The 27,792-nt window shown below is 44.3% G+C and overlaps 1 protein-coding gene across 4 annotated transcripts in view; it reads right to left on the minus strand.

Moving 5' to 3' along the window:
• Positions 1 to 7,991: 7,991 nt before the first annotated feature.
• The window catches only part of LOC147206881 (alanine and arginine rich domain containing protein), a 68,439-nt gene continuing 48,638 nt past the window's right edge, over positions 7,992 to 27,792 (minus strand). The window contains exons 4-45 of one of the 4 annotated variants that reach the window (XM_086109325.1): positions 27,057 to 27,171; positions 26,790 to 26,963; positions 26,266 to 26,372; positions 26,023 to 26,160; positions 25,740 to 25,900; positions 25,086 to 25,155; positions 24,928 to 25,000; positions 24,748 to 24,799; positions 23,067 to 24,406; positions 22,600 to 22,828; positions 21,302 to 21,363; positions 21,124 to 21,202; positions 20,898 to 20,996; positions 19,737 to 19,813; positions 19,579 to 19,642; positions 19,456 to 19,500; positions 19,129 to 19,362; positions 18,958 to 19,035; positions 18,808 to 18,866; positions 17,606 to 18,331; positions 16,808 to 16,992; positions 16,343 to 16,510; positions 16,219 to 16,249; positions 15,990 to 16,131; positions 15,639 to 15,852; positions 15,379 to 15,562; positions 15,105 to 15,251; positions 14,015 to 14,477; positions 12,744 to 13,249; positions 12,508 to 12,660; positions 12,199 to 12,374; positions 12,001 to 12,094; positions 11,875 to 11,901; positions 11,447 to 11,524; positions 11,027 to 11,161; positions 10,800 to 10,912; positions 10,356 to 10,506; positions 10,067 to 10,264; positions 9,736 to 9,959; positions 9,448 to 9,640; positions 9,022 to 9,067; positions 7,992 to 8,950 (exon numbers count right to left, since the gene is read on the minus strand). In XM_086109325.1, the coding sequence (XP_085965451.1) occupies positions 8,820 to 8,950; positions 9,022 to 9,067; positions 9,448 to 9,640; positions 9,736 to 9,959; positions 10,067 to 10,264; positions 10,356 to 10,506; positions 10,800 to 10,912; positions 11,027 to 11,161; positions 11,447 to 11,524; positions 11,875 to 11,901; positions 12,001 to 12,094; positions 12,199 to 12,374; positions 12,508 to 12,660; positions 12,744 to 13,249; positions 14,015 to 14,477; positions 15,105 to 15,251; positions 15,379 to 15,562; positions 15,639 to 15,852; positions 15,990 to 16,131; positions 16,219 to 16,249; positions 16,343 to 16,510; positions 16,808 to 16,992; positions 17,606 to 18,331; positions 18,808 to 18,866; positions 18,958 to 19,035; positions 19,129 to 19,362; positions 19,456 to 19,500; positions 19,579 to 19,642; positions 19,737 to 19,813; positions 20,898 to 20,996; positions 21,124 to 21,202; positions 21,302 to 21,363; positions 22,600 to 22,828; positions 23,067 to 24,406; positions 24,748 to 24,799; positions 24,928 to 25,000; positions 25,086 to 25,155; positions 25,740 to 25,900; positions 26,023 to 26,160; positions 26,266 to 26,372; positions 26,790 to 26,963; positions 27,057 to 27,171 (7,741 nt within the window). In that variant the 3' untranslated portion in view covers positions 7,992 to 8,819. Of the gene's footprint in view, positions 8,951 to 9,021; positions 9,068 to 9,447; positions 9,641 to 9,735; positions 9,960 to 10,066; positions 10,265 to 10,355; positions 10,507 to 10,799; positions 10,913 to 11,026; positions 11,162 to 11,446; positions 11,525 to 11,874; positions 11,902 to 12,000; positions 12,095 to 12,198; positions 12,375 to 12,507; positions 12,661 to 12,743; positions 13,250 to 14,014; positions 14,478 to 15,104; positions 15,252 to 15,378; positions 15,563 to 15,638; positions 15,853 to 15,989; positions 16,132 to 16,218; positions 16,250 to 16,342; positions 16,511 to 16,807; positions 16,993 to 17,605; positions 18,332 to 18,807; positions 18,867 to 18,957; positions 19,036 to 19,128; positions 19,363 to 19,455; positions 19,501 to 19,578; positions 19,643 to 19,736; positions 19,817 to 20,897; positions 20,997 to 21,123; positions 21,203 to 21,301; positions 21,364 to 22,599; positions 22,829 to 23,066; positions 24,407 to 24,496; positions 24,667 to 24,747; positions 24,800 to 24,927; positions 25,001 to 25,085; positions 25,156 to 25,739; positions 25,901 to 26,022; positions 26,161 to 26,265; positions 26,373 to 26,789; positions 26,964 to 27,056; positions 27,172 to 27,792 lie in introns of all 4 variants that reach the window. The other 3 variants (XM_086109324.1, XM_086109323.1, XM_086109322.1) reach the window with 3 other exon arrangements.

Below are 27,792 nucleotides of genomic sequence, written 5' to 3' on the forward strand. Positions count from 1 at the left end.
CCTGATTAGGCAACCCGAAACAACTCTGCACACCAAACAGAAAATTGTATGACAAATAAAATAGCTCATACAAAAAGTGCACCATTGATGGGCGACTGCAATTATGACCGTTTATTACCTGTCATACTTGAAAACTAACCCCCCCCAAAAAAAAAAAAAAATTCTAAATTGCCCTCCAGTTTTGAAACGACCGAAATGTTTCATTTTCAACTCATTTTGATCAACATTTTTGGAATATTGCCTCTTAAAAGTTTGCCCGGCTCCGGCGCATCATCGCGGCTTGCGAAAAACACTCAAGAAAGCGTCAAATTGAGCGCTTGAGGCGTCGGCGGCGCGCTGTCGTCTCATCCAAGCTGAAAAGTGCAGCTTTCACCTTGCAAGAGAGAACAAAGGTGCCATGTTGTGACTAATGTCAGTAATTGTCTGGGCTGATCACAAGTTAGCTTGCGCGTTGCTCCCGCCTCCATCGGCCGCCTTTGAGGTGATTGGCTGTCACTGCTATGACACCCTCCCGCCACTTGTGTGTTTACCGAGAAGACAACCTCAACGCTTTTCACATGTGTGTGTGTGTGTGTGTGTATGCGTGTGTGCGCGCGTTCGTATCTTTCATCTGACACACACACACACTGTCAAGTACTTTGGAAAGCATCATTATCAAGCGTCCTCTTCTCATGGAGATGTAAGAATAATAATAATGAGGAAAATGAAGATGATGAAGCTGTCACATGTCCAATCAAAAGGCATCAGCCAATCATCCAGATCAATACTTACTACGCTATAAGATAATTGCTATTATATACTGTATGTGTGGCTCTATTTATTTATTTTGGCTCTAAGGATTAAGAGTTTATTTAATATTGTTGTTTTGTTTTTTTAAGTCAATGCTTTGGGGAGTTTTTTTAATTGAAAAAAAAAATCCATAGAAAATAATTTTCATTTTTTGATCAAAAAAAAATTTTTTTTTACTTTCCCTCATTAAGATGCCCGAAAATATCTAAATAAATATACATACATAATTTTTTTTTTTTAAACAAATGTGTAGGCAGCCCATCTGCCTTCCAAGTTTCGATCCCATCTTGGAATAATAGAAATTAAAGCTTCTAAAATTGTCAACAGATGCGAATGTGAGCAGTTGCTTGTCTCGTCTATATGTGTCCTGCGATTGGCTGGTGACCAGTCCAGGGTGCATAGTGCCTCCCATCGCCAAAGCCGGGATAAGATTCGGCCCACCCGCAGCCCCACAACAAGCCAAGAAAATAGACGGCTGACTTGTGCTAAGCGAGCCAAAGGCTGTGACGTTAAGGAAAAAAACGCTCACATCCATGCGGGGCATGTGGCTCCATCGTGTGAAGTCGTTCCGCCATGTTTGATCCGCTTGTTTGGAGCGCAGTGCCGGGAAACGGGAAGGAAGAGTCACTGTGGCTGGAAGCGCAACACGAGCGGAACAGAAGGTCACTCACGCTTTTTCCTGAAAGTCGGGCCCACATCTTAGCCGGGTGGGGGTTTCGTCTTCATGAAGAGGAGCCCGGGGACGTCTTGAGGGAGGATGGGAGAATCTCCACTGGTGGGCCAACAAACAAAAGACGAAACTCATGAAGGCAAGTGCTCTCTTACACTTTCTACAATGTAATGTTCGTGAAACGTGGCGAATACTCTTCATGCGTGCAACTTCCAACGTCTTCTGTCAACCAATCTAAGTGGCGCGTGAGCATGAGGTGAATATGCAAACGCCAAGCAGGAGTTGTGCCTAATCAGGTGACGAGAGATTGTTTTTGATGTATGCCAGGGAGTGCAACATTTCAACTTAGAGCGGAAGACCCTCCCGTGACCATGTTAACAGATCTCATCGACAGTAGGTGGAAATTTGTCAACAGTGATGTGAATGTAACATATAGACTCTTACACACTTAAAATAAACAAAATTGCTGGTTTGTTTTACATATTGCATGAGGAAGCTTCATCGTGCGTCCGTGTCGTGCAGCGCAGCCTCAGAGAGGGTCAGCCTTGCCACAAGCGAGTTCTGCAGTGCGCGACAGCACTCCACGTGTTACCCGCGCAGCCACCCGCCCGCAATGTGGCCCGGCGGTCCCGAACGACGGCGTTGGATCGCGCAGCTCGGGTCAAGCGCGCGACTCCCGCAGGGCGGCGGACTCAAAACCACGTGCTGCTACACCTGCAGGTAAGCGCAATCAGGTTTCAAAATCAGGTTTAAACGCATTCAAGAAAATGTGTTTAAAAATTCTTTGGCGCGAGAAAAAAATGTTTGCAACCGTTAAAGCTGTTGGCAAAAAAAAAAAAAATTGAAAACATTTCCGAAAAACGAAAACTTTTACTACGGTCGCAAACACTCGCCAAATGGTGGGACACGGGCTTAGTTCTTCTTATTTACTCTTTTTTTCTCTCGAAATAACAATCAGTCATTCAGTCGAATTTTTTTTTTTTTGGGGGGGGGGGTGTCAAATCTTCAGTTTTGAGAAATCTGTTCAGAGCCAATTTGTTTTCTTTGCAAGAGAAGCTCCAAAGGAAAAAGCAAAAAAACCAAAAACAAAAAAACAACCAACGCATGTGGTCGTTTTTTTTTTCATCAGTGTGAACATGTGCTTGTGCTATGAAGATACACAATAAATAAATACATAAGGACGTTTGTTTCTCCGTCTACACGTAGCTATTAGCATACCTTATATTCATATTTGTGTGTGTGTGTTTGGGGGAGTACTACTCAGGTGGCTAACGTGGGAAAAGGCCAAAACGCTTCCCCACGGGGAATGTTGCCATCTTCCTTTCATTTACTTCCTGGAGTAAACAGGATAAAACGACTCCATTTGCATGAGCTCCCCCCCGCATCTTGTCCTTGTGAGGATGAAAACGGGAAACGAGCACTAAAACAACGGGTAGCATCGCGTTAAGATCCACGCGAACGTACCACGGGGGTTAATGTAGGCAATTTCACACGCACCTAATTGGGGTAGGGCGCAATTATGCGGCGACAGCTCCTTTGTGGTGGAAACTCATCACCGGCGAGGCTTTGTGGCCTTTTTCCTTTTTCTTGATGACTCCTCCCTGGAGGGCTGAACAAGGCTTTTGTGATTAAGAAAACGCAATCGCGCATGATCAGTGCGGCTTTCAAGTTCTCCCTGGCACCGCAAACAAAACACGGGAGGGTCCTTTTAGGGTTAATGGAACAATTACGCCGCGGATTTGATGCTATCTGACAGGCTTTTAGAACAGGCGATGACCTCTGGTTGTTCACTCGAGAAGAGGAGCTGCACAGTCGAGTCGTCATCAGCATATTAAAAGAGGGACAAACATTTTACAGGCGACAAAATGTGTACATAACTGACAGCCACAGAAATGCATTGGGGGGAAAAAATAAAAGAAACAAAAAAAATATCTTATTAAAAGTATGTTTTGGTCGACTGTTTTCACAATTGTCAAAACAGGGCCCAGGTGTCCAAATAAAAATTCGGTGACATGATTTTGTCAAAATAGCTCAAGGATCATTAAGTGAGGCGACCCTCATACCGCTCCACAACCAGTGAAGCCCCGCTTATGAATCCAGCTATCAAACCATTTCAGAATTGAGTATTCTGATAGCATTTTGCAATATTGAACACAACATGCATCGGGACGTGAAGTACAGATATTATTTTTGCCCACTTTAGGCTCCTCATCCTCAAGTTCTAATGTAACAGCTGCGCTTTTTGCAACTCTAAAAGGCGGAGTCTGGCCTGGTGAGTGACGTGAGGATCAGCGAATCAGTGTAGAGCTGTTAGCTGGCTAAAGCACTAGCATGTCTGAAATAAAATAATATTTTGTAGTCAAATTATTCATTCAAGCCTATTCCAGGCCCATCTCGGGGGGGAAAAAAAAGTCGGCAAAATAGAGAGACCAGATCGAAAACATTTTGTGGTCACCTTGGTGTGACATCGGTGAGTCTGATGTGCGAGTGGCCGGGTAGGAACTGTGGTCGACAGCAGCTCCCGCGTGAGTGTGCTCATCGCGTTTGGGTTGAATTAACGACTCTTCCAGCCTTAAAAATAACTGTTGCATCAGCTATGGTTGCTCCCCTTTTCCACACTTGACCAACCAAGTACAGGTCAGAAAAATGTCAATTTTATAATGGACCAGCAAATTGGCCCTGTGAGGACGAATTGGAAAACTGATTGGTTTAAGAAACAGTCCCATTGCTAATATGTTTTAAGTGACATCAACCAGCAATACTGATTCCGAAGGCCTTGGACCGATTACATCGACACGGCAACACGTAGCGGCCGAAATCTGATTGGACGATAAATCCATCGGCAACATACAAATACCGGAAATTAATGGTTTATTGGGAATATATGAATACAATTGCATGGGGCAGATACTCAAAGTGAGTGTTTCTGTCCATCAGACTCGTGCGCTCACCTGCTGCTGGCCTGCCTCTCCTGCCAATGCTCCGTGCTGCTGCTGGCCCTGCTGGAGGCCTGCGCGTCGGGCTCGCTCAGCCTCTGCGCCTGCTGCTGCGGCGCCTGCGCCCGCTGCTGCGGCGCGCTGCCCCGGGCGCCCGTGCAGGAGCTCGCCTGCCACGCCCACTGCCACTCGGTCCTCTTCCAGTCCTGTGGCGAGTCGACAGAGTGTCTGGAGTTTTGTATGGAGTGCTGCCGGATTTGCCACCGCAACTAGGGGACATCATGGACTGAGAAAGAACTGTGGAAAAAAATAAGAATGAGGATGCAGTGAGATGAAACGATGAACTTTGGGGTTGATACCTTTGTGCAAGTGGACAGTCACCCTTCTCATATCCAAATTGAAATTGTGCTCCACATAAGTGAGCATGTAAAGGTGCCGTTTAATCATCTCATTTGTTACGATGATGACAGTGTCGGCAAAAAAAATAAAATAAAATAAAAGATACTTATTTCCTATGAGGTTTTGGAACAAAACAGCGAGTAGCTTTTGAAGTATTAAAATAAATGCGCCAGGGCCAATTATCTGTCAGTGAAGTTTTGTTGGACAGCCAGCGTGGGACTCATCAAATTGATTTTTTTTTTTTTTAATTTCAAAACTATTTACTTCGGGGGGCGGGGGGCGGGGGGGGGGGGGCGAAACATCGCGCCATTTAATGACTCTGACCCGCATAAGGGCCCTCCTTCTTCGTTATTGGAGAGCAAAGTGTCTTGTTGTAATATCGCGGCATTGACTTCCACATGAGGAGCCGAGGAGCGGGGCGACACCGAGTCTGTCATCTCCCCCCCCCTTGAATCCCTTCACGTATTTGTCTTAGAACATAAAAGAAAGCTTTAAGTCTGCCTAAGATCTTCAAGACGGATGGCGGTTTTTCTTTAAAAAGGACGTCAAGTGGGATGACAAGCAGAAAGTAAACAGCCAAAAATAAAACGGCAAGCAATAAAAAAAATAAAAATGATTGTCAATCCGTCTGGAGGGGGAGCCAGGAGGTGCGTTTAAATGGCGTTTAAGACAATTGTTATTCTGCTGCTGACAAGAAAGAGTGGCAATGTCTCATTTGGACGGCAGCGGGTGGACGCTAACAAACATACACCCGCGTTTGTTCCGCTTGTCCGTCTCAATTTGTTCTACTCTCAAGCCACAAACGAGGACTTCGAACTTCCACTCAGCAGCTACATTATTCTGGCTACATTGACACCAACTTCTCGGCGACCACGGCAATCACCTTTCAGGCCAGACAACACGGGAAAAATAAATATTGTAGTCAACAGGATTGGACTGTATATAAACACGTTCCATGTCACCAACACAAGCCAGGCGGAAAACAGGCACAAAACGTGAGTGTACCTAAAGCGGTGCCCTTCCTTGTTGCGTAGCGTCTATTGGCGGTAGGGAAGCGAGCTTCACCCTTTCATGCACCCGGTAACCTGCTAACATGATAAGCCGTCCACTGTAGTCACCACAGTCCCTGAAAGAGTTAATAGCGTCATGGCTAAAGTCAATTTTGAAAAACAAGAAAAAAAAACCCACATGGTCAGCAAATGAGAAGATTGCCTTGATTCAACCTTACCATGCCCTGGTGTAGGCCTGCACGGTTAAATATTGAAAATATGAATCACGATTATTTGAGGAATAATTAAAAACAATCATTTAGTTTTTGGTTCAAAACAAGAAAATGTTTCAAGGTAAAAAAATATGATGAAAAATACCATTTTTATCTAGGTTCCTTTTGCGGCATACAAAAGACCGCAAGTCAAAGTGTTAAGTAAGTTAACAACTCAAACTGAAGTAAATGAAGAAAGTGTCTTCAACATTAAGTGAGTTTTTGTTTTGTTGTTTTTTTAGCATAAGGCTACACAGCCAGGCCAAATATTTGCATGATGATTTGATATTGTTTATTGTGATCGATCAATCAAATGCTTGCGTTTGTTAAAACAAATACAGTACACAGAGAGAGAGAACCTCGATAAAATATATAACTAATATTACATGCAGATTAAATTGCAATCGCAATAATGAGGAAAAAAAATCAACTTTTTTTTAATCATTCAGCCTTAATTTTAATTCACATTTTTTCTTGAGTGCACTTCCTGATAGAAAAAAAAATCCCCACACCTGGATTAAGGCAACAGCAAAAAGTTTGATAAATTTATGTATTTGCACATGACAAGACTTTGCTTTTGTTTCTTTTTTTTTTGACTAAGCATCAATGACAAAAAGATGACCCGACAAGGAGAGCTTTGTTTTTAACCGTCATAACTTTCATTAGAAAAAAAAAAAACCTCAATCCTTTCAACTCCCCACATTTTCATTCATCATGTGTCTATTTGTATTCTTGGCCACATGTAAATCTGATGCTTGTAACCTCCTCAATCAAAGCGAGCTTTACATGTAGTGTGTGAAGTGGCATCAATTGGGGGAGGGCTGGGGGTTGGGAGAAAGAAATAATAACACTTAATAGTCAGTCTGTCAGATGTGCCCATCTGTGGTAAAGAAAACCAAAATAAATGTGAGCACATCTGAATATCTCACACTTGAAGGGGGCGGATCAAAGCCAATGGAAAAGACGAGCGTGGTGGGGGCACTCGTCAGCACGTTGTGTCATTCGAATAAGTGAGGGGAATCGTTTCTGAACCGACACATACGTTCCACTTTCATGCCCTCACAGTGAGGGAGTAGAAAGTAAACAGCGAAATATCACTAACGAGGGGCGGATAAGACATGAGTGCGTGCATGAAATATTGATGGAATGACGCCCCCCCCCTCCCTGTCATAAGAATAAGATGCCTGCAATTACTGCTCGTTATAAACTGCATGAAAGGTAAACTACGTGGAATTGCGTCAGTGGAGGTCAGCTGCAAATATTGCCGTTTCTTCAGTCAAGACGCCGATTTATAACAATGTGTCGGTGTTCGACGTATCAGCAGGTTTAAGGAGAACACTTTTGAAATACTTTTTTTGTGTTGAAGTAAATAACCCAAGTGTACCTTATCATGAATAGTCAAATGTAGTATTTATATCTATTAAGCTGCTTCGACATATTAGGACTGAAAAGATGCCATTTGGAAGAGATTTGAATAGATGACGTGTTAGGAATACTTCATTTTGCAAAATCTTTTTCTTGCACTTTTAAACCGGCTCACTCATGTTCCAAGTCAACTGGGATCGGATCGGCGGCCCCTCAAGAGGATAAAGCGGTTCAGATAATGGATGGATAAATGTGCTTGAATGAAATGAGGCAACATGGGCTCTTAAGAGAAACTATTGATGGGTTATTTGTGTCATCTTTTTTGTTCTGTATGAAATACGTATGAAATAATTTTACCTTGATTGCAATTTGCAAATAGCAGCATTTACTCAGGGAATCTTGCTAACTTTATCGAGAGTGTCCTTTCCAAGATTTACAAGCCACCATTTTAAGTGCAATTTGAGGAAAACGAAGGACTTGATTTTTCAAAAAAAAAAAAAATCAAATAATTTCAAAGGACCCTTGCCCTAGGCTATTGGTTTTTCAGCAATTTTGAAAGTTCCCAACTCGGTGACATATTGAAGTTCATTTTATTGGCTTTCTCATGCAACTTAAACCCCTGAAATTTACAGCAAGGTGGGGGTTTTGCAGTTTTATTTACAGTATTGGTTAACAGACAAACATCCCATACATTCTTTCAACGCTGCAGAAAGAAAACTCATGGGTGCCCCCCCCCAAAAAAAACAAAAACGACCCCTTTAAAATTAGTGACATGAATACAGACTTAACTTGGGGTTCCTCTGTTCAAAAAAAAAAAAAAAAAAAATTGTGTTCATTGAGAAATATGTTGACCAGGGCCTTTTTCGTTCCCACGACCGACCGTGAAACAAGCAACATTATCAACATAACCAAAAATAACGATAACATTCGAATACTAGTTGCTGATTAAAAGTGACCTTTGACTGAATATTTCTCTGCGACTCCCTTTAATGATGCAAGATAAGAGTAAATTGTTCGGCATCTGCTGATGAGCCACACGTGAAGAACAGTTCGGTCGAACCCAAATTAAAAAATGTTGTTGACAGTCTTAATCATTGGCATGAGATGGCGAAAAATGGCCCAAATGATTTGATGCGGCTCGTGTGCTGCAGCTCATTCGATAGTGCGGCTAATAAGTGTGCTCACTTCCTGAGTGCTTAAGTGCAACGTGCATTTCCTTTTGCTTGTCCTTGATCGGCGCCGTCCGTATTCAAAGTTGCTATGTACAGATTTACACTGCTGCGAGATTTACACTGTACCTCTTTTCTATTTCAAGAGTCCTTCTTTGAGGTCAGTGGTGACACGGGAGCCAGACATTTCTACCTCAACGCGTTACTCCTGGGACCCCCTCGAGTGATTCTTAGACCTCATGGTTCTTCTTCAGGACCTCCAAGTACTGCTGCTTTGCTCTGCTAAAGGGGTCCAGGTCCACCCTTGCCGCGGAGCCCACCGGAGACATGCGGGCCAAGGAGACGTCAAGTTCCGTCGAGGCTGTGGAGGCAAAAACGGATGCGGATGCAAAATACGACGCGATAGCCGTTGTCGAGGGATTGTTCTCGCACCTTTGTTGAGTTCCCTTGATATGCTTCTGTCCAACTGGCGCTGCATCTGAAGGAAACAACAATTTGCAATTTGATTCTCATGAAATCTCGACTCATTTTGGTCTCGCTGAAAGGAGGTCGGCAACCTAATAAGCGGCAGGCGTGGGGGCGGAGGAAAAGAAGTGTCCTTGAAGGAGAAACCACAAAGGTTGAAGCAAGTCGACTGTTCGAGGCGACAATTTTACATTGAAATGGATCATTCACCTTGCAGCTTTCCACGTAGTACGTACTTAGAGAAGACACGTCAGGAGAGACATGACGGCATCTTACGTTGAGAGGACGTCACTAAGATGATATCACCTTGGCTTTGGAACTTCAAAACTCATACACTGGGACACTCGCACTACAAGTCAAGGCACCACTGTGCGGCGTATTATTGTGACATACCATGATCAGGTAGTCCTCCACACTACTGCTTTGTCCTTCCGCCAGAGGGCCAAGTAGCCGAGGGGCAAGGCTCCTGGACGGGCCGCCCAGAGGGACCACAAGCCCAGATGACGGCGGTCCAGGGGGGGTGAGGAGAGACCCGCCTCGCTCGTTGACCAACCTGGAACTGGCTTCCGTGAGCTGATGGTTAGTCCTGTACACAGAAAACCACAAATAGTTGACGACGTGACTTGGAGCTGAATGTTGTTGTTGTTGTTGTTGTTTTTTTTAAAGCAGCCACGATCAGACCGTTTCAGATCGGCGGAGAGAGATTTGCGCAGTTTCTGCTCCTCTCGGTAGAGTTCTTTGAAGCGCTCCAGCTCCGTGTGCGCGGACTCTCTTTGGCTGAGGGTGTCGTGTTGGAAGGCTCGGGCTCGGTTCAGTTCGATCTCCAGTTCTTGGATCTTCAAGCGCAGGCTGGCCTCGTTGGCCGCTTGGATCTGGTCCTGTGCCTCCTGGGTCGCCGCTTGAGACTGGGAGTAAAAAAAAAAAACGTAATCAATATCCAATCTACCTTTGTTTTGATTCGATTGAGCAGGTGCACCACATAAGTCAGCCGACTCGTTATTTTATACTCCACCTGCAGGAAAAGGTTGACTTCCTGTAGTTTATGATGTATTTCCTGCCGGGCTTTCTCCTCCACCTCTCGCCGATACTGCTCCATCTGCCTCTGCTCGACCTCGGAGGCCTCCACTCTGCGTTTGAGGTTGAGCACCTCCTCCTCCAGCAGCCCCCTGTCCGACAGGCTGCCTTGGAACGCTCCCCTCTCCAGCTCCCCCTGTAGGAAACCAGAAGGGCTTGATAAAACCGCTCAAATACAGCGTGGGTGACGTAGGTTAAAATGACAGCGATGCATCAGATGGACAAACCTTTTCCCTTCTTCCATCAAAAGCTCCATCAGCCCGGCTGGGTCTTCCCAGGTCCACCTTTAGACTGCTGAGCGGAGAAGCAAAGTCACCTGCGCCGCCACCGCGCATTTTCTCCACCGTCCTCTTTGCCATTTTACATAGAGTCCGTAGCCTTAAATTAATTTGGGGAAAGACAAAACACATTGGTGTGAATTACAATGGAATGTTTACAAAACAAATTGAGGCTAAAAACTCGTCTGACCCAACAATCGGGTTCAAAGGTCGAGTGTCTTTTGAATGCCACTGCATCGATGAAAGAAAAAAAAAAGTTCTAATTTTGTCAAAATCGGGACTATTCTATGCCTCGAGATGCTTGCTCTGCCATGGGGTGCTGTTTGCAAATACGAAATGGGAGGCCATGTCGGTCCCAGGTGAGACAAATGAAAGGCGGTGCTCAGGACTCACCTGTTTATTTCCTTTTGAAGCCCTGTGTTTCTCTCCATCTCTTGTTCCAATCGACAATCGACAGCCTTCTTCTGCTCTGCTATTTTCTTGGCTTTCTTCTTCTCTGTTTCCACCTTAACACACACCACAAAAGCCATCAACAAAGGGGGGGGGGGGGGGGAATATGAAGACTACAGGAGTGTTTGCTGTTACACTGTTCCAGTGGTTCAAATCAGAATGACACTCACCTGGCTGCCGAGTTCTCCTTTTTCCTTTTCGAGCTCTGCGAGACGAAGTCCTAACTTGGAGCGGCTCTTGAGCTCCTCCTCCCACATGGCCTGCGAGTCGTGGGCGCTGTTCGACAACATGCTTTGCTTCTGCACCTGAACACATTGAAAGAAAATATGTATAAGCTAGACATTTGTTTGGAAAAAACTGCATTAAATCGGTTTCCACAAAGGATTTAAAACAGTTTTTTTTTTTTATTCAAACAGCGACAATAATTCTGACTTTACTCTTACCTTAGGTTAGTGATAGACTACAACATGTTACGTGTCGCGTTAAACAAGTGTCTGTACTTTTATTGAAGTACTTTCCAGAGTGTGGGGACTTTTATCGAATGCAATTCTTAATAAAACAGCTAAAGTACTGGTAAATATAGCGCTCACCTCTTTACTGAGTTGGTCCTCTAAAGTCATCTTACTACTTTGTAGGTTGGTCACCAAATCTTCCAAATGATCTCTGACCTACAGAGGCAAGAACAATCGTTACAATTTCATATGATGGAGCCTGAAGTGTTTTGTTGTTTATTGAAAATAAAGAAGCAAATGGTTGATTTGAATATTTAAAGGGCTACTGAGGATAGATTGGAACATGCATCATGCAGCTCGAAAAAGAGAAGTGAAAGACCCAGACATCGAAAGGAAAAGAATCAGTGCGGTCAGCAATAAAAACCTCCACCAATGAATGGGTGCCACGTTGAATAATTGTTTGCATGGTGTGAGCTGAATATATTTAATAGGCACCAGAGAATCAGCCCCAAATTTCATTTGGCAAAAGTCAGAGACAAAACTAAATCAAAATCTAAAACACCAACCATTTGTCCATTTGCACTGTCAGATAGCTGGGAACAAAATACACGCGCTTAAATATGTAAATCAGGAGAGTACAAGTAATGTCGTCGTGTATTATAAAAGTGTGAATGCAAATGAGTTGCACTCACCCTTGCCTCCTCCTGAGAGCTTTTCTGAAGTGCTTCAATTTTGCTCGCCTGTTGCTTCGCAGCAGCCTCCAGCTTGACGTTCTCAATCTCCAGCCTAGGCGCAATAAAAAAAAAGAAGAGTGTGTAGGATTGATTCCCGACTGAAAACTGTGCTCTCTGTTGCGTCAGTGCACAGGAGAACACACGGTCAGCATTTACCTTTGCACAGCCTCTTCCAGCTGTTTGACTACCACATTGGCGGCAGCGGCAGCAGACAGCGCCTCCTGCTGTTTCTGAGTGGCGGCGCCGAGTTCTTTCTCTCGTTCGTCCAGACGACATCTGAGGTCGTTCACATGTTTCTCACCTTGAAGGCACTGGGATTCTCGCTCAATCATCTGCGTGGGAGAAAAGATCAGCAATGTTTAAAAAAATAATAATAATAATGCCGAGTGTGTGTTTTCATTTCTCATCAGCACCACAAATGAACCAATGAGGGAAAAGTCAGTCGGCGCTGTTCCCCGTCATGACCTTCTCTTTAAGACTGTCCGTGTCGTTGATGAGCCGAGTCTTCTCTTCCTCCAAATCATTACGATAGCGGGTGTTGATCTCCAAAGAGGCTTCACACATCGACAGCTTCTTTAATGAGTCTGCTAACTCCTGCTGCAGCTGCCTCTGACTTGCCTGTGCCAGGAAGACAACAAAACAAAAACAAGAATCACTTTAATGTGCTCATGATGGTGAAAAGTTTCAGCTTGTGCTTTCACCTCTCTCTCATTTTTCTCTTCCTGTAATTGGTGGATTTGTTCTCGTAGTTCAGCAGCTTTTGCGGCCAGGTCTCGATTCCGGTCCTGCACGAGTTGTACTCTGTCCTCACAGTCGGCGCGAAGCTTGGACAAAATGTCACTGAAAGACTTTTGGGCGTCCGTCACGGCATTCTCCTTTGCAACACCTTTGTTTTGAGCCTCCTCCAGCTGTTGCCGCAGCAACATGGCTTCACTCTGCACTTGGGCTAGGCGCTCCTGTGTAGCCTCTTGGCGCGCTGCGGCCCGAGTGACCAGCTCCTTCTCGGCCTGCAGAGCGGCCTCAAGCTCTTTAACGCGCGTGGCTATCTGGTCGCTCTCGCGCTGCACGGTGTTCAGCAGGAGGTTTTTCTCAGTCAGCTGCAGCGTGACCCGATGGGCCTCGTTCTCCATGCCGTTGGCGTGCGCCTCTGCCTTGGACAACTTCTGGGAAAGGCTGCTGACTACTTCGTGCTGACTGGATGCCTCACCTGTACAGATAAGTCTGAGTCAGTGTTGTTCCACGACCCGCAATAGGTCACACTCTGCAACGTTGTGTCCAATAGGATGTAAGTAAACTCGGAAACAAGTAGAGAGGGGCAAAAGTCCACGAGGGTGCAAACAGACTTGGAAACAGGTGGACGAGGATACTGGTACACTAGGCTGCAAATACATTCTGACACAAGTAGATAAGGACGCAAGTCCATTTGGACAAGTAAAGAAAGACACTTGTCCACAAGGACATAAGTCGACTAGGATGCAATTAATTTAGGACACAAGTCCGGTAGAACAGAAGTAGGTGTGTGACAGGGGTAAAAAAAAAACAAATAAACAAAAAAAACATTATACCTCCCACACATTATAAAAGCATTTATTAAAACACACTACATGTGAAAAAAAAAAGAAGAACAAAATGGATAGAAAAGAATGCGAATCGTAGTGTCTATATGCATATGCCTTTAAGAGGCGGGGCCTGGCGGTGTTTGATGTTGGCGAGTCAAGTCGAGGCCTGGAGCGTCTTTTGCCGTGATGACCTGACATATTGGCGTATTTGGCTGGATTCACAAGCTAACGGTTATAAAATAATAGCAGTCAAAAATGTGTAACATTGTTTTTCTTTATGGACTTAGGTATTTTCTTTTGTATTTTCTGCATTGATCAATAATCATCCCCATTATTTGTCGTTTCAATCTTCTTTGAGGTGGAAACCTGAACTTGTCCAGAGTTTTTGTCATGACAGCATTCGCGCTACTCACTCGAGAGTCTGTCTTTAAGACGACGATGTTCCTCCTTCTCCTGGAGCAGAGCTTTCTCTGCGTCCGACCGGGCCGCCATGGAGCGCTCGACCTCCTGCAGCGCCGCGGTCAGGCGAGCGCGGACCGACTCCAACTCCGCCGCCTGGGTCTCTCGGGTCTGAAGCTCGTTCTCCAGGCGAGTCGCGGTGACGGTCAACTCGGACTTCATGATGGCCGTCTGGTTGTTGAAGTCCAAGGCGGTTTGGTTCATGGTGTCCCCGTTGGCTTTGAGAGCTTGCCTGGCCTCTTCCAGTTGTTCTTTCAGGGCTTTATTCTCCTCCTGGAGGTCTCTCTGCTTGATGCTGCTGCTGGCCTGGGAATTCTCCAGGTCAGTTCTGAGGGTGCTCAGCTGCTCGTGAAATATAGAAATCTGCTGGAGCAGCTCCCGCTCCCTGTCGCTGGCCTCCGTGAGCTGTGACAAGGCCTATGAATGTTGAAAAATGCATGGACGCAAATACTTCAGTCGCACAACGCCATCTTATGCCCACTGATTTACGAGAATTTAAATAGACTTTTTAACCCAAGAAAGGAAAAAAGGGGTACATATGAAATTTGTAGGCCCTCTACATAATATTATCAAGCCTTAAAATATATTTCCATGTATACTGTAGGATTTTGTATTCATTTGCAAACAAAAGATGAATAAACTACTAATTCAGGTTACATACTGTATAAGATACTGTAAACAAGTTTAAAATGAGAAAATACATTATGTTTACTGTATATATATATATACAGTATATACACACTGTCGAAATAATTATAATGTATAGTTGCATCTATGACAATATATAAACACATGTACAGTATACGATTTGTAGACAGTATATAATAAAAAAAAACGAGTATTTGAAAGTTTTTCTCTTTATTTCTTTTCAAAGTACTTAAAAAATGGATGAAATGTTAGTTGAACTTTTTTGATTTACACAATTTTTTGACCAACTGGCTTAAATTAGAGACGTGAAACACGTCCATCACCATCCTCACTGACTCTTGTTCTGTAGTATCGCAACAATGGCTCGCAAGGGTGTCAAAACTACCGCCGCTGTACCTGGTGACTTTTGCTGATGTTCCTTTTGTTCTCCTCCTCGATCTCTTGCTGCTTGCGCACATGACTGCTGAGCAGATTCTCCAGCACCGTGCGAGCGCTGCGCTCCTGAGCCAACAGCGTTTGGGTCTGATTGTTGTCCTCCTCCAGCTGGAGCGATAAAGGATAAATACAAAAAAAGAAAAAGAAAAAAAAACATCATCTACGGAATGGCCTCCAGAAGTCTCATGAGACGCCGACTCGCAGCTTCTGATGGGGACAACCGCACGCGTCGTACCTGCTTCTTGTTGTTTACTAGTATTCGCATCTCCAGCTCCAAGTTCCGAAGAGCCAGCTCCACTTTCTGCCTCCCCTGAACCTCGACCTGCCGCTGCTCCTCTGTCCTCCTCAGCTTATCTCCGGTGGTGTTGTACATCATGGTGGCGTTACGTCCCTTTTCCTGCTCCTGTTTTAGCTGAAATCTGCACCGCAATCGCGAGACAGCAAAGATTATGAAAAAAACTAATAATAATACAAAGAGAATAAAGCAGTTCTCACTTGAGGTTGGTGACTTCCGTTTGTAAGTCCAGCTGAGTGCGCTCCAAGGCCGATTTGACATCTTTCACCTCATCCAGAGAGTGCCGTAGCTGCGCCTTCTCCGTTTCCAGGAGGCTCACTTTGTCGGCAAAGAAGCTGTGACGGCTTTTGGCCTTCTGAATGGAGCGCTCATATTTGTGGAAAATGTTCTGCAGCTTGACCATGCTCCTGGAGTCTGAGAAATAAAGACTAGCTACTTAGATGACGGGGAATTTGTGATGGATGAGACAGCCGTAATACTGAAGTGATCTGCTTTTTTTTTGTGTATGTGGAGATCTGTTCGGTTCAATTGTTTGAACAAACGAACCGCACCAGTCACAAGTGAATCCAGGTTCTGAATGAAGAGAGAGCTACAACGGTGGCCTGAAGAGCGAAAGTCTGAATCATCTGTGGTCACGTCGGATGACGAATTGAGCTCGTCAATATCTTCAGACATCTCAATTTCTTCTGACTGCTGAATAAATGCAAAAATGTCGCCGTAATCTACATACAGTATTGAACTTCAGTCTTAAAAAAAAAAAAGGCACAAAAATTAAATTACCTGTTTTGTTCTCGGCTCTCTAGTTTTATGCCTGTTGGCAACGGGGGGGGGGGGACACGAATTGCTGTGGGTATTAAATGAACAATTTCCAAATAAAATGCGTGTCATGAGGCACAATACACACCTTGCTTCATCAGCCGACACGTCACTTAAAGTGCTGTCGTCAAACAATGAGAGCTCTCTGTTGTCATTCTGAGGGCTTCTGGATGCGTAGACCTTCTCTACAGCTTGTTCTTTGGGTTTGCCGACGCCGGAGGTCCGCTGATGTGAGAGTTGGGATTCCACCGGTCCGCTTCTCGTGATATGGAGAAAAAAAAAAAGAAAAACACAGACAGGAGTCTGTAAAATGGATGCCAGTGACCCCACTTAATTAATTGAGTGAAACGCAAAAAGGCAGATTCAAATCTAAAACAAGAGGGTTTAATCTGAAGGAACATTGCAAACCATACTGTTCTGCTACATCCTTTATTTGGCTCTCCAATAAAATCTAACGGGTTCTATTTGTCCCATGTGCAATATGTTAACATACAAATGTCAAGACTATTTAAAAAAGAAAAAAAAAACAAAACAAGTGCAAGAAATCACATACGTGTCACAGGTTAGAGGCTTCCGTGTTTGTTGGGAGTTTTCAGCCTGACTCGACGTCTCATCGAGGCTCACCGAGCCAACCTCGGGCTTCTCGATGGCAAACCCCTCGAAGGCGTTCCCACCCGTGCCACTGAAGGCACTCGGATTTTTCACTGAAACCGCAGCCTCGGGAGTCTCTTTGACAGCCTGAAAAGACCACAGCGATGGCAAAAAAAGGTTGGGCCTCGTATTTTGTTTTACATGTCTTGCGTACACGGTCATTCATCGTTTGGAATTTCTTTGGAGAGCTAAAAGCGGGAACTCGCACACGGAAATATTCTTTCAGCAAATTAAGGACTACAACACATGCAAAGTCCATGCAGGATGCAATAGTCTACCCCTAACAACATTGTGGAAAGACAAACAACAACTCAAAGCGTACACTCATTTGAACATGAGATGGAAACAAAACTGTGCAAACGGAGTTAATGGAAGAAAAATGGCACTTGTCAAAGTCGACTTTTTAGATCGACTGTAGGTCCAAATCATCAGAGAATATTCACGCTAAATAAATAAATAAAAGAAAATCGTGGTGCATAAAAATGCCATGTGGGATGAAGATAAAGGAGAAATGAGGGTGGATAGTTATAGAAACTTTGATCGGTCAAATAACACAACGAAAGAGTCAAATAAAAGTTCATGCTGTTTGACAAATTTGGAGCCAATCAGCATTTCCCCCCCCCCCCCTCATAAAAAATATGATGAGAGAGGACAGCAAACATCGAAAGGAACTAAAGGAGCCGGGCGGTCCATCTTCTACCTCTTTCTCGACTTCCTGGTTCAACTTCACGTCCTCTTGAAAGTCTCGAAGGGCAACAACAGGGAAAGAAGCAGACTCTCTGTTGAGCCTCGGGGGCTGAAAACCAGCAAGTTCTGGCGGGTTCTTCTTTGAGTTGTTGTGGTACTTTTCAGGTTCGTCTAGTTGATGTTTGTGACGAAGCCCAGGTTTACTGCGGCCAGCGGAGTCGACCCTGCTCTCCTCCTCCTTTGCCTTGTCAGCTTGCGGTGCCTCACGATGGAGGGCTTCTTCAACCACGATGCTCTCACGAGCAGGGAAGCGGCAGTCCGGTATCTTCTCCTCGGTCTCGAAGGAGTCAGCAGAATCCGACGCAGATTCGTCCGAAGCAGACGCCCTCTGTTCCGGGACAGAAAGTAGGACCAGTTTCCTTGCGCGAGCAGCGAGGCATAAAACGGCATCTCCTTTCTCTTCGTCGCTTGACTGTTCTTCAGCAGAGGATGCGTTCACCTGCATTTCATCAGCGAGACTTTCTGCTTTGAACTGCTCTTCAAATCCGAAGGTGGATTTTGCTTCTTTCATCTCCACTTCTTCCCAAAGCTTCTCATACCGGGTCAGCGGTAGAACATCATCATGGGGTCTTTGCTGATCTCGAACCACGTTATGGCCTCCCCCAACAAAGCCCGCCAGGTCGGACGCGTGTGGGTGACTTGAATCCAAGTCACATGACTCGAATGCATGATCTTTTTCCTTATTTTTTGGGGGAGGTTGGGGGCAGGCACAAAACAAGACCCAAAAAGCAAAACAAGGCATTTCACAATTATCTTCCCAAACAACGGACGACATTTTCATCATGTGAGTTCAGCAAAATTATTGCCAACATAGTATGTTAATTGATCGGATGTGTGATTTGCCGAAATTGAATGGAAGATGTTATAATTCCAGAGGGCACACCGTTCCAAAGATCTCATCACCAGGTGTCCCGATACGCAAGTCCCTCTCTTAATGACATGAACAACCCTTTACACGATTTGGAGAGGAAAGCCAGGTGCAGATTTATATTTCTGAAATCTGCCAAGAAATTTAAAGTCAAACCATGTTGAAGCGCCCCCCCCCCCCCCTATCTTCCTGCCTAAAAATTTCTCTCCATGAGTGTGAAGGAATGTGTGGTGACGAATGAAATAAGCATTGCGTGATGCTGATGTCATCAGCGAGCGATTTCTCACCTCTTCTTGCCGCTTGTCATGTTGCAAATGCCTTCTTTTGTCTTCTGCCTCTGTTGAGACTTCAGAGTAGCCGAAGGACAGGCAGAGTCTTTACACAGAGAACATGTGCACATGTAGGACTACTAAGAAATGGGTTGTGGGACTTTTTACCTTCTCTGTACGCATCCCGAAGGTGCCGATTGGCGGCCGTGCATGATGAAGCCCAAATGTCTTGGCCACAATCCAAATCTGAAGTACAACATGCAAAAGAAACAAGATTGTTGAAATGTGACTTGAATGGCAAGTTTAAAGAAATAAGAAGAAAAGTGCAAAGTGATTTACTGTCACTCTCTTGAGGCACCGCCTTCTTGGAACGAGGCTGCGGATGAGGAGCGGCGACCCGTTTCTCGTCTGCGCCGATCCTCCTCGGAGGAGCGACGGGTGCTCGTGGTGACTCATCGGGCTCCTTCTCCTTAATGGAGGATTGTGGCAATTCTTCGGGTGTCGGGGGAGTCTCTGTGCCTCCAGCCAGGCTTTTCTTACTGATATTGCTTGATGTATCCCAGTCTGATGCATCTGTAAAAGGAAAAAAAAAAAAAAGGCAAAAAATGGAGCCACCCGCTCCAACTTAAGCTGAACAATTTTGTCTTGATAAGAAGTCATTCTGACCTTCAGCATAGTCAAAATCTCCTAAACCAAGTTCCTCCATCAAATCTGTCAAAGAAGCAAAGAAAGAAAACGTATGTATTCAAAAGAACAGAAGTATTGTCTCAGGTTTGTAAACTTACTGACCTGTTTTTTCCTTGCTTTTTCCTTCACATTTGCTCAAAAGCAGTCCCCATTTGGTTTCCTCATTCTAGCAGTGTGAAAATCAGCCATTACTATTACATATATACAAAAAAAATAAATAAAAATAATACAGTACCGTCATTCTGGTGATGAGCTTTTACCTCTTTTCGCGTTGGATCCTCTTTTTGACCATCTCTGGTGTCTTTACTTTCAGCAGCAGACGGAACAGCACCAAGGCCTGCTAAGTGACAGAAGTCATTTCAGGTCGTAATTTGAACCGTGTTACATTCAGCCCAAACAAGCTCGCGCTGGTCTGCCAGAAGAAGTTTGTATTTTTTTTTTTTAAACTAAGACAGAAGTGGAAACAGTTCGGTGACAACATTTGAGGGGTCAGCTGTAAATTAGCATCTTCATCGCTGTCTGTCAAGGTGATCAAATTGAGAGTATGAAACTTGAAGCACTTTCATGAACAAATAGACAGTAAAAAGAGAAACTATGTACTTCCAATATGATGGATGGACTCCATGACACAGACGTTCAAGGAAAGATGTCATGCAAATGAGATGACAGTTAATGAAAATACTTGATTTAGAAATTTTAAGCATTTTGAACCTTTTTAGAGGTACCGAACCCAACAAGTTAATATGCACATTCACTGAACCCTTCATGAGTGAAAAATAAATAAACAAATATTTTTAAAAATATAAAACCAAGATATATTTAAAAAAAAAAACGCATTTATTTACAACACAAAAAAGTTAATAACTTTTTAAGAGATAAGTATACTTTTTTTTTTTAATTAATTTTTAATTGTACGACGTACTATCATGACAGTCACACATTGACTACTAAGCGAACTAAATTTCCCACAGCACTGATTGGACAAGCAATGTCATGTGATCATCTGGAGCCAGCGATGGCCAAGTGGGCGTGTCATAACTAATCAACATCATGAGTCGGGTGTGTCTTAACTCTGAGACCGACTCTGCGAATCCCTGGGGTTCGATCGAACCTAGGTTAAGAATCACTGATTTAGATTCCATGTTTCGTTTTGGTGACAAAATCTCAGCATCGCAGACACTTTTCACACCGACGTCTAAATTGCAGCTGACAATTTCCGATCTGACTCCCCACTTGCTATTCCCCTTTTTGGCAAACTATGAAGCAGAGTGATGGTTTGAAGAGCGAGAATGCCATTCATGAACCGTGCACGTACGCCGCATGCATTCTGTGAAAAGCGTTCATGAGTAGATGGTCAGGTATCGTGCACAGGTAACATGCCGCTGCCCAAAATCAACACGGTGACCGTTGACATTTCCTACCCACTCGCAGGCTGCCTCTTTGCCTGCCTCTACTCCACCAAGGCTCGGGCATCCACCCGCCTCCTGCCCCTCTTAAAAATGAGGGATTATATAACAAGTCTACAAAAATAAAAATGCAACAGGTTGTTTTGGCTACATGAAACCACACAACACTGAAATGTATTTGGAAAACCGGTTTCTCAAACATAAAAGGATTAAAAAAAAAAAAAAGTTAATGACAGCTTACCATCTTCCATCTTCTCTCCAACAGTATTTTGTGCTTGTACGTTTTGTTGATCTTCACGTGGCAGTTTCTGGTCTTCATGCTAGTGATTACAAAGTAATAAAAGAAGGGTTTTTGTTTTTTTTACGTAAAGAGAGCTGAAAGGGCATTTATACCAATGTGTGTATTCAACGTACTGTACCTCAGAATCACAATAGACCTGCTCTTCCTCTTCCCTCTCGAGACACGACTCTGAACAAACACCTGAGATTTTCAAAATAAATGCATTCATTCAAATCATGGAAATTAAAGAGGAATAACTTGGGAAGCAGATGTATCATATCATACATGTCAATTGGCAGCAGATTGACAAGCGCGTTAGCCATAACAGCGGCTTTACTGAACTGCAGCGGCCAAGGCACTTGTAAGAGGTGAGGCTTTGATTGATTGATTTATTTATACATTGTCTAAAGTAAACAAATGCAGATTAGCAACGTAGGCTTTCTCCCACAGTCCAAAGACATGCATGATAAACCTGACATATATGTCTGTCCATGTCCGCTCCATTTCTGCCCCAACTCCAACTATCTGCACATCTCGTTTTCGGTCTTTCTCTTTGCCTCCTACCTGGCAATTTCATTTCCAGCATCCTTCTATCGCTATATCCTCTGCCACGACCTCTAATGTCCAAAGCATCTCAATCTGGCCTCTCTAGCCTCGTCTCCACACCGTCCGCGCTGTCCCACTGAAGAGCTCGTCGCTGCTTCAGAGAATCTCAGCATCTTCAAATGTGCCACATCGAAGCTCTGTCTCCTGGCCACCTACCACCTCAAAACCATACAACAAGGCCAGTCTGATTACCTCCCGCAAACCTGTTTTGATGTGAAGTTCATTGAGGACTCTTTAAATCGTCCCTAGGTGTAAATGATGATTGTGATGAGATAGAAGAGGCTCTGACTCCCTGCAGCACAGGCACTAATGAAATTATGTGACACCAAATACTTGAACAAGCAAGCAAAAAACCAAAACAAACAACAACAACACAACAGCAATTTAATTTTGTTGTTTGTCTATGTGTGCCTCGCAATTGGCTGGCGACCGGTTCACTCCGTACCTTTGCCGACTGCCCCAAGTCAACCGAGACGGGGAATAATCAGATGTTGTAAACCGCCACCTGGTGGCCAATGCATGTACAGCGGAAGGAGCCACACAATGATTACAAGAACTGCACAAATTATTTTTATTTTTACAGATACTGTTTTTTTAAATACAGTACAATACTGTAGAGTGTATTCTTAATATTGTTCTTATTAAACTTGAGGGTGTTTTGAGTTATGAGTGTGGTCTCTGAACAAATTATTAGAAACGTCTAAGTCAAGGCAACCCCTGGAAAAAAAAAAAAGAGGTTGTTTGAGGTAATTTAATCGAGGCATGGCACCGTTTAAGGGAATACTGGTACTCGCCGACCGCAGAAATAAGGGACACCTGAACTGCTCTTACCGCTTTTTGCGTCTTTGGATGCGTCTTTTTTTTCAGGGACGTCTATCGTACCATCCGGGAGGCTTCTGTTCCCTTCTAGTTGATCATCTGAGATGTCCTCCTCCTCATCTTCCTCCAACTCCTCTTCTCCTTCCTCCTCTTCCTCCCCTTGGTCCTCATCGTCGTCGTCATCTTCTTCATCATCACCGTCTGGGTCCTCGTGGCTAGCATCGTTCTCATCCTCCTCTTTCTGTATACAAACATTTTGATCGGTGGGAATGGACTGTGAGGGTAAAAAAAAAAAAAAAAGCAGGGAAAGGCGAGTCACCGTAAACACAAAGAGACAACTTGTAGAAGATTCAAAAACCCAAAGTACAAGCAACTGTAGTGATAAATCTAAATATACATGTAGACAGATGACGACCCGCTACAAAAACGAACTGTGCCAGCACGGTGACACCTTCGCCGTGTCGTCTGAAGCTCCCTACCTCATCGGGCGAGTCCAAATCAACATCGTCAATGTCGGTGTGAGGCAACGGTTCGGAAAACTCGCTTCCATCCGGGTGATCGCCAGCGGCGTCAATTTTGCTTGACGCAATAACGGCCATCTTCTCTTTGTTGAGTTTGTTCGCGGACTCTTCAACGGGAGGATCGGTAGCCCCGCCTTGTGGGGAACGTTGCAAATTTGTTGTGGTGGAAGGTTTCAGCTCAGGTTGATCATCACCTGGTAGGCCGCGCGAAGATTTGGATGGTTGGACTCGGCTTCTAGTGGTGTTTTCGCTGAGGGTTTCTCGGCGGCCATCTTCATTGGATGACAGAGAGGGTTCAACCAACTGCTCCTCTGATGTCACTTTTGCATGAATTTCGGCAACGGTTGCCCCGTCTTCTTCTGATGAGGAATCCCAATCAGATTCTGCTGTTGATGGTCGGTTTTTGAAACGGGGAGAGGGAGGTGGCGCTATTTCATCAAGGGGCGTTTGTGGATCATGGGGTGTTCTGGGCCATGAGCTGGTCCCTCCTGGCCATGTAGCCTCGCCGCCTTTTGGACACGTGGTCCTGTTTGTGATGTCATGGTGTTCCTCACAGCCGTCTCTGTCCGTTTCCTCTAAGGAGGAGCCCCATGATGATTTGCGTTTTTCATTTTTGGAAACGCCACCTTCCGTGTCCGCTTCGCCGTCTCCCTTTGTGCCTTCTGCCAGCATAATTCTTTGACTTGTTTGAGGATGGACCTGAGGGCTCGTTTCTTTGCTGTCATCACGCTCCTTTGCCAAATCGTCCGGTTGTGCGCCGCCGGGCCTCGCGCTGCGCTTCGAAACGTTCGTTTGATTCGGTGACGACATGAATTCGTCATCCTCGTCGGAATATTTCGATTCCACTCTAACGGCTGACACGACCAAATCCTGGTCCGCGTCCAACGACCGTAACATCTGCGAACGTGACATACCAGATGCTCGCGAAGGATTATCTGGAGTCACACTGGCGCGACTGGGAATACGATCAGAACGACGTTTTTGTGGAGCTTTCCCACTATCAAGATCGAGTTCCGCAAGGGGGGGATTTTGCGCGTCTGAAGAAGAAGAAGTGTTCGACTGAACAGAAGCTGTATCAGAGTCATCCTCACTCCCCTCCTCCTCTTCTATCTCTGCGCTTTCCTCATTATCGTCGATCGATCGATCCTCCTCCTCCTCCTCCTCTTCTTCATCTTCATCTACTTCCTCAGAGCCATCATCTTCCGATTTCTGGCCTCGAGATTCGGAACTCGACTCACTTCCTGACAGTCGCTCTATGATAACACGGTTTCCCTCGACAGGTTCCGAAAGACGCTTGGCTTGTTGAAATATTTAGAGGGGGGCAAGGGGAAAAAAGGAGAGGAACGGCATCAAAGGAAAGCGACACAATCATAAACAGAAACATGTACCTTTGAGTAGATTAGGAGAGGGGTAGAGGTCATCTGGGAGGCTTTGGGAAGGAAAGGAGCAGGTGAGGGTCCTACGGGGGGCTTCAGGGGTTTACTGGACGCAACTCTCGGGGGACTATTGTCACTGTCAGACTCGGAAGCACTCATGGATTTGTCGAGCACTGCAAAGGCTATGAACGTTATGAATTCAATTACCATCGACACCAAATCAACTATTGGGAGGATTGCACGGAAAAATTGTTGGCAAGTACCTTTTCCTCTTTTTGATTCAAGCATTTTCCTGAGGTTCATTTTTGGTGGAGTCTGAAAGGAAATTGGAAAAAAATAAATAAAACAAAGAAGCCCACTTACAAAAAGCAGACAGGGGGTTACATGCAAACAAACATTGACTTTTTACATTTCAGTACATTGTTGATGTTGACTTGACCGACCTTTTCAACACTGAGTGACTCGCAGTCGTCATCGGAGGAAGCCCATTCATGGGCGACGCCTTTTTTTGACACCCTATAATCACAGGAAAGAAGAGGTGGAAGGTGGCCGGTCACTAATGTGTGTACGTTTCATGCAGTGAAAAGGAATCAAAGCTCACCGGCTTAGTGAGTCTGCTTGAGAATTCTCCTCCAAGTCTGAAACAATGCAGTGACCTTTAAAAAAACGGACTCACAACAGATGGAATGCCATTTTACGTATAAATAAACTCTAGTACGGTTTCCACTGAGCACAACTCTTCGCTTTAGTAAACATTTTTGCCAATAGCAATAATAATTATGATCATAAAAAACAATTCTATTTAAAAGCACATCTTAAAGCGACCTTGAAAAATGTTATACATGATTTATTTTAGTCACGTATTAATCCGATATTTGTGTTGTTTTTAACCACTCGTGCAAAGTGTCAATGACTGTAAGGAATAAATACACAAAATGTATGACAATCATTAAAAAAAAAAAAAAAAAAAAAGAAACCGCTTTGCGGCGCTCTTCAATTGGCGACCCACAATTGTAAAGGAAAGGGCGGGGCTTAACACATTGCAGCCAGTTAACTGGTGAACGGCAAACGGTCGCTTCCTTGCGAACAGAAAGGTGCTTGCTCATCATAAAGAGTCATGTGCGGAGAAAAAGCCTTTAGCATTTGTCACACGCACCCAGATCGGGGTTGACCAACTGATCCGAAGCGTATCATGAGCTGAACTGAACTGAACCGCCCGGCGATGGCATTTCATGATCTTGTATCAACTATTCACCATCTTTGTCGGTGGCCGGTCCTCCCACAGGGAAGCCAGTTTCAATAGCTCGGAAAGCCTTGCCCAACTCAGATTTCAACTTCTTTTTGCTTGGACCGGGATGAGACACAGAGGCTGCCTGGTTCCGTTGGGTACCGTGCTCAGTAATGAGGATGGCGCAGCTGCAACAGAGTCAAGACACTGAGATTGACGGCAAGCTAGAACCTGTCAGGTTGACATTTAAGCAGAGGCTTCATTAGAGTATAAAGCACTTTTGGTGTCAGTCCTTGAAATCGAAACTTACGGGTGGTGGCCTTCAATCACTGCGTAATCCTCGGCCGAGTGTCCTTTGTTATCCTTCAGAGTAATATCTGCATGAAACTGCAAGAGCAGTCGCACCATGCTGACGTGACCATTGCCGGCAGCTATCATTAACGCCGACCTGTAGTTTTTTTTCCAGAGGCCGCGCACAAACAAAGCCATTTATGAAGCTGCATTAGGATGGTTTCAATACTGTACATTCCGTGAGTCATTATTTGTCACCGACCTTCGATCTCTGTCCAAAATATTGACGCCAGCACCTTTCTGCAACAGAATCTCGGCCACTTCGATGTGGTCCTCTTGGACTGCCACCGTCAGCGGAGAAATGCCCTCCTAAAAATGAGATTTTGCCGTAAAATATCAATCAATACGACCGTCGTTTCTAACTCATCTCATCTTATAATAGCAATTTAAAAAATGCACCAATGTGCATGTTAAAAATTGTATTTTTCTTTATGGCTTTAGATTCTCAGTCATCCAGGGCAATGATGCTATATAGGCTAACGATCTGAATAAGAAGGAACAAATTATGGAACCTTGGATGAATGGAAGATAGACTACAAAAGCACTTGGAAAATAAAACTGTTGCCTGGATATGAGAACTCTGAGATTTACACTTTAAGACAACAATAGTGAATCAGCATTCCGCTGTACCGTATATACTTCTCATCATATTGGCCACAAAGCCTTGATCCAAAAGCCATTTGGTTTTTTTTTTCTACCCTTATGTCCGACAATAATGGCACTCACCTTATTCTGGGCGTCGATGTCAGCGTCATGATCCACGAGGGCGTCAACGGTGGAGACGGACGAGATGCTTGAGGCTAAATGTAAAGCCGAGTTTCCCTCGGTGTCCACCAGGTTGGGATCAGCGTGGTTTTCCAACAGAATATTAGTACAGAGTTCATACTGGCCTTGCACTGCCTGATAAAATGAGGGAGAATTGACATGATCGTGAAAATCGTTGATGTTCATCAAAAATGTGAATTTATCCAAGTGTCTCCCGGCTGACAGTACCTTCATTAAGGCGGACCTATTTTGATTGTCACATAAATTGAGCTTGGCTTTTTTCTCCACGAGAAATCTCACCACCTCAGCATGTCCGCAGGCACAAGCGAGGTGAAGGGCTGTTCTGTAGGATAAAAGACAATATTCATAATGGAATTTGATTTATATGCAATACCAGTTTAGTGGTGATGCAATTAGTTTAAAAGAGGCGCATGGGAAATTGATATTTTAAGGGCATGAATACAAACAGGTGGGTCTTTTGAGTGCCCACTTCATGATCAACTGTGAAATAAAATAAGTAAATGTGTCATCTATTTCTGAAAATGCATCCAAGTTAGCCCTTATGGAAAATAGTGGAGATAATTTACATAAGAAATTAAAAGAAAGCATATTACGTCTATTTTAATACCCAGATTACTTCAAATAAGATATCCTTTATTTGTCCCACACAAATAAAGGATAACACAAATATATTATGAATTGCCGTAACATTCTAACATCAAGAAATAAATAAAACACAGAGAAAAAAACTGAAATAAATAAAACACAGTTTATTAAATCCGATATGTGTCTAATTCAGCGTTCCCCGCCCTTTGGGTTCTGTCACATTTTTACAGAATATTTGACAGGGCTAACTCCGACCCACCAAACAGAAAAGAGAATCTGACATCAACGACGTCCTCCTCTGCGGTACAAATTAATCAGGGGGGGGGGGGGGGGTGCCAAAACTGCTTTTTGTCACGAA

Source organism: Hippocampus guttulatus, chromosome 4 (assembly GCF_054856545.1).
Source record: "Hippocampus guttulatus isolate MCC_2025c chromosome 4, RoL_Hgut_1.0, whole genome shotgun sequence".
NCBI lineage: Eukaryota > Metazoa > Chordata > Actinopteri > Syngnathiformes > Syngnathidae > Hippocampus > Hippocampus guttulatus.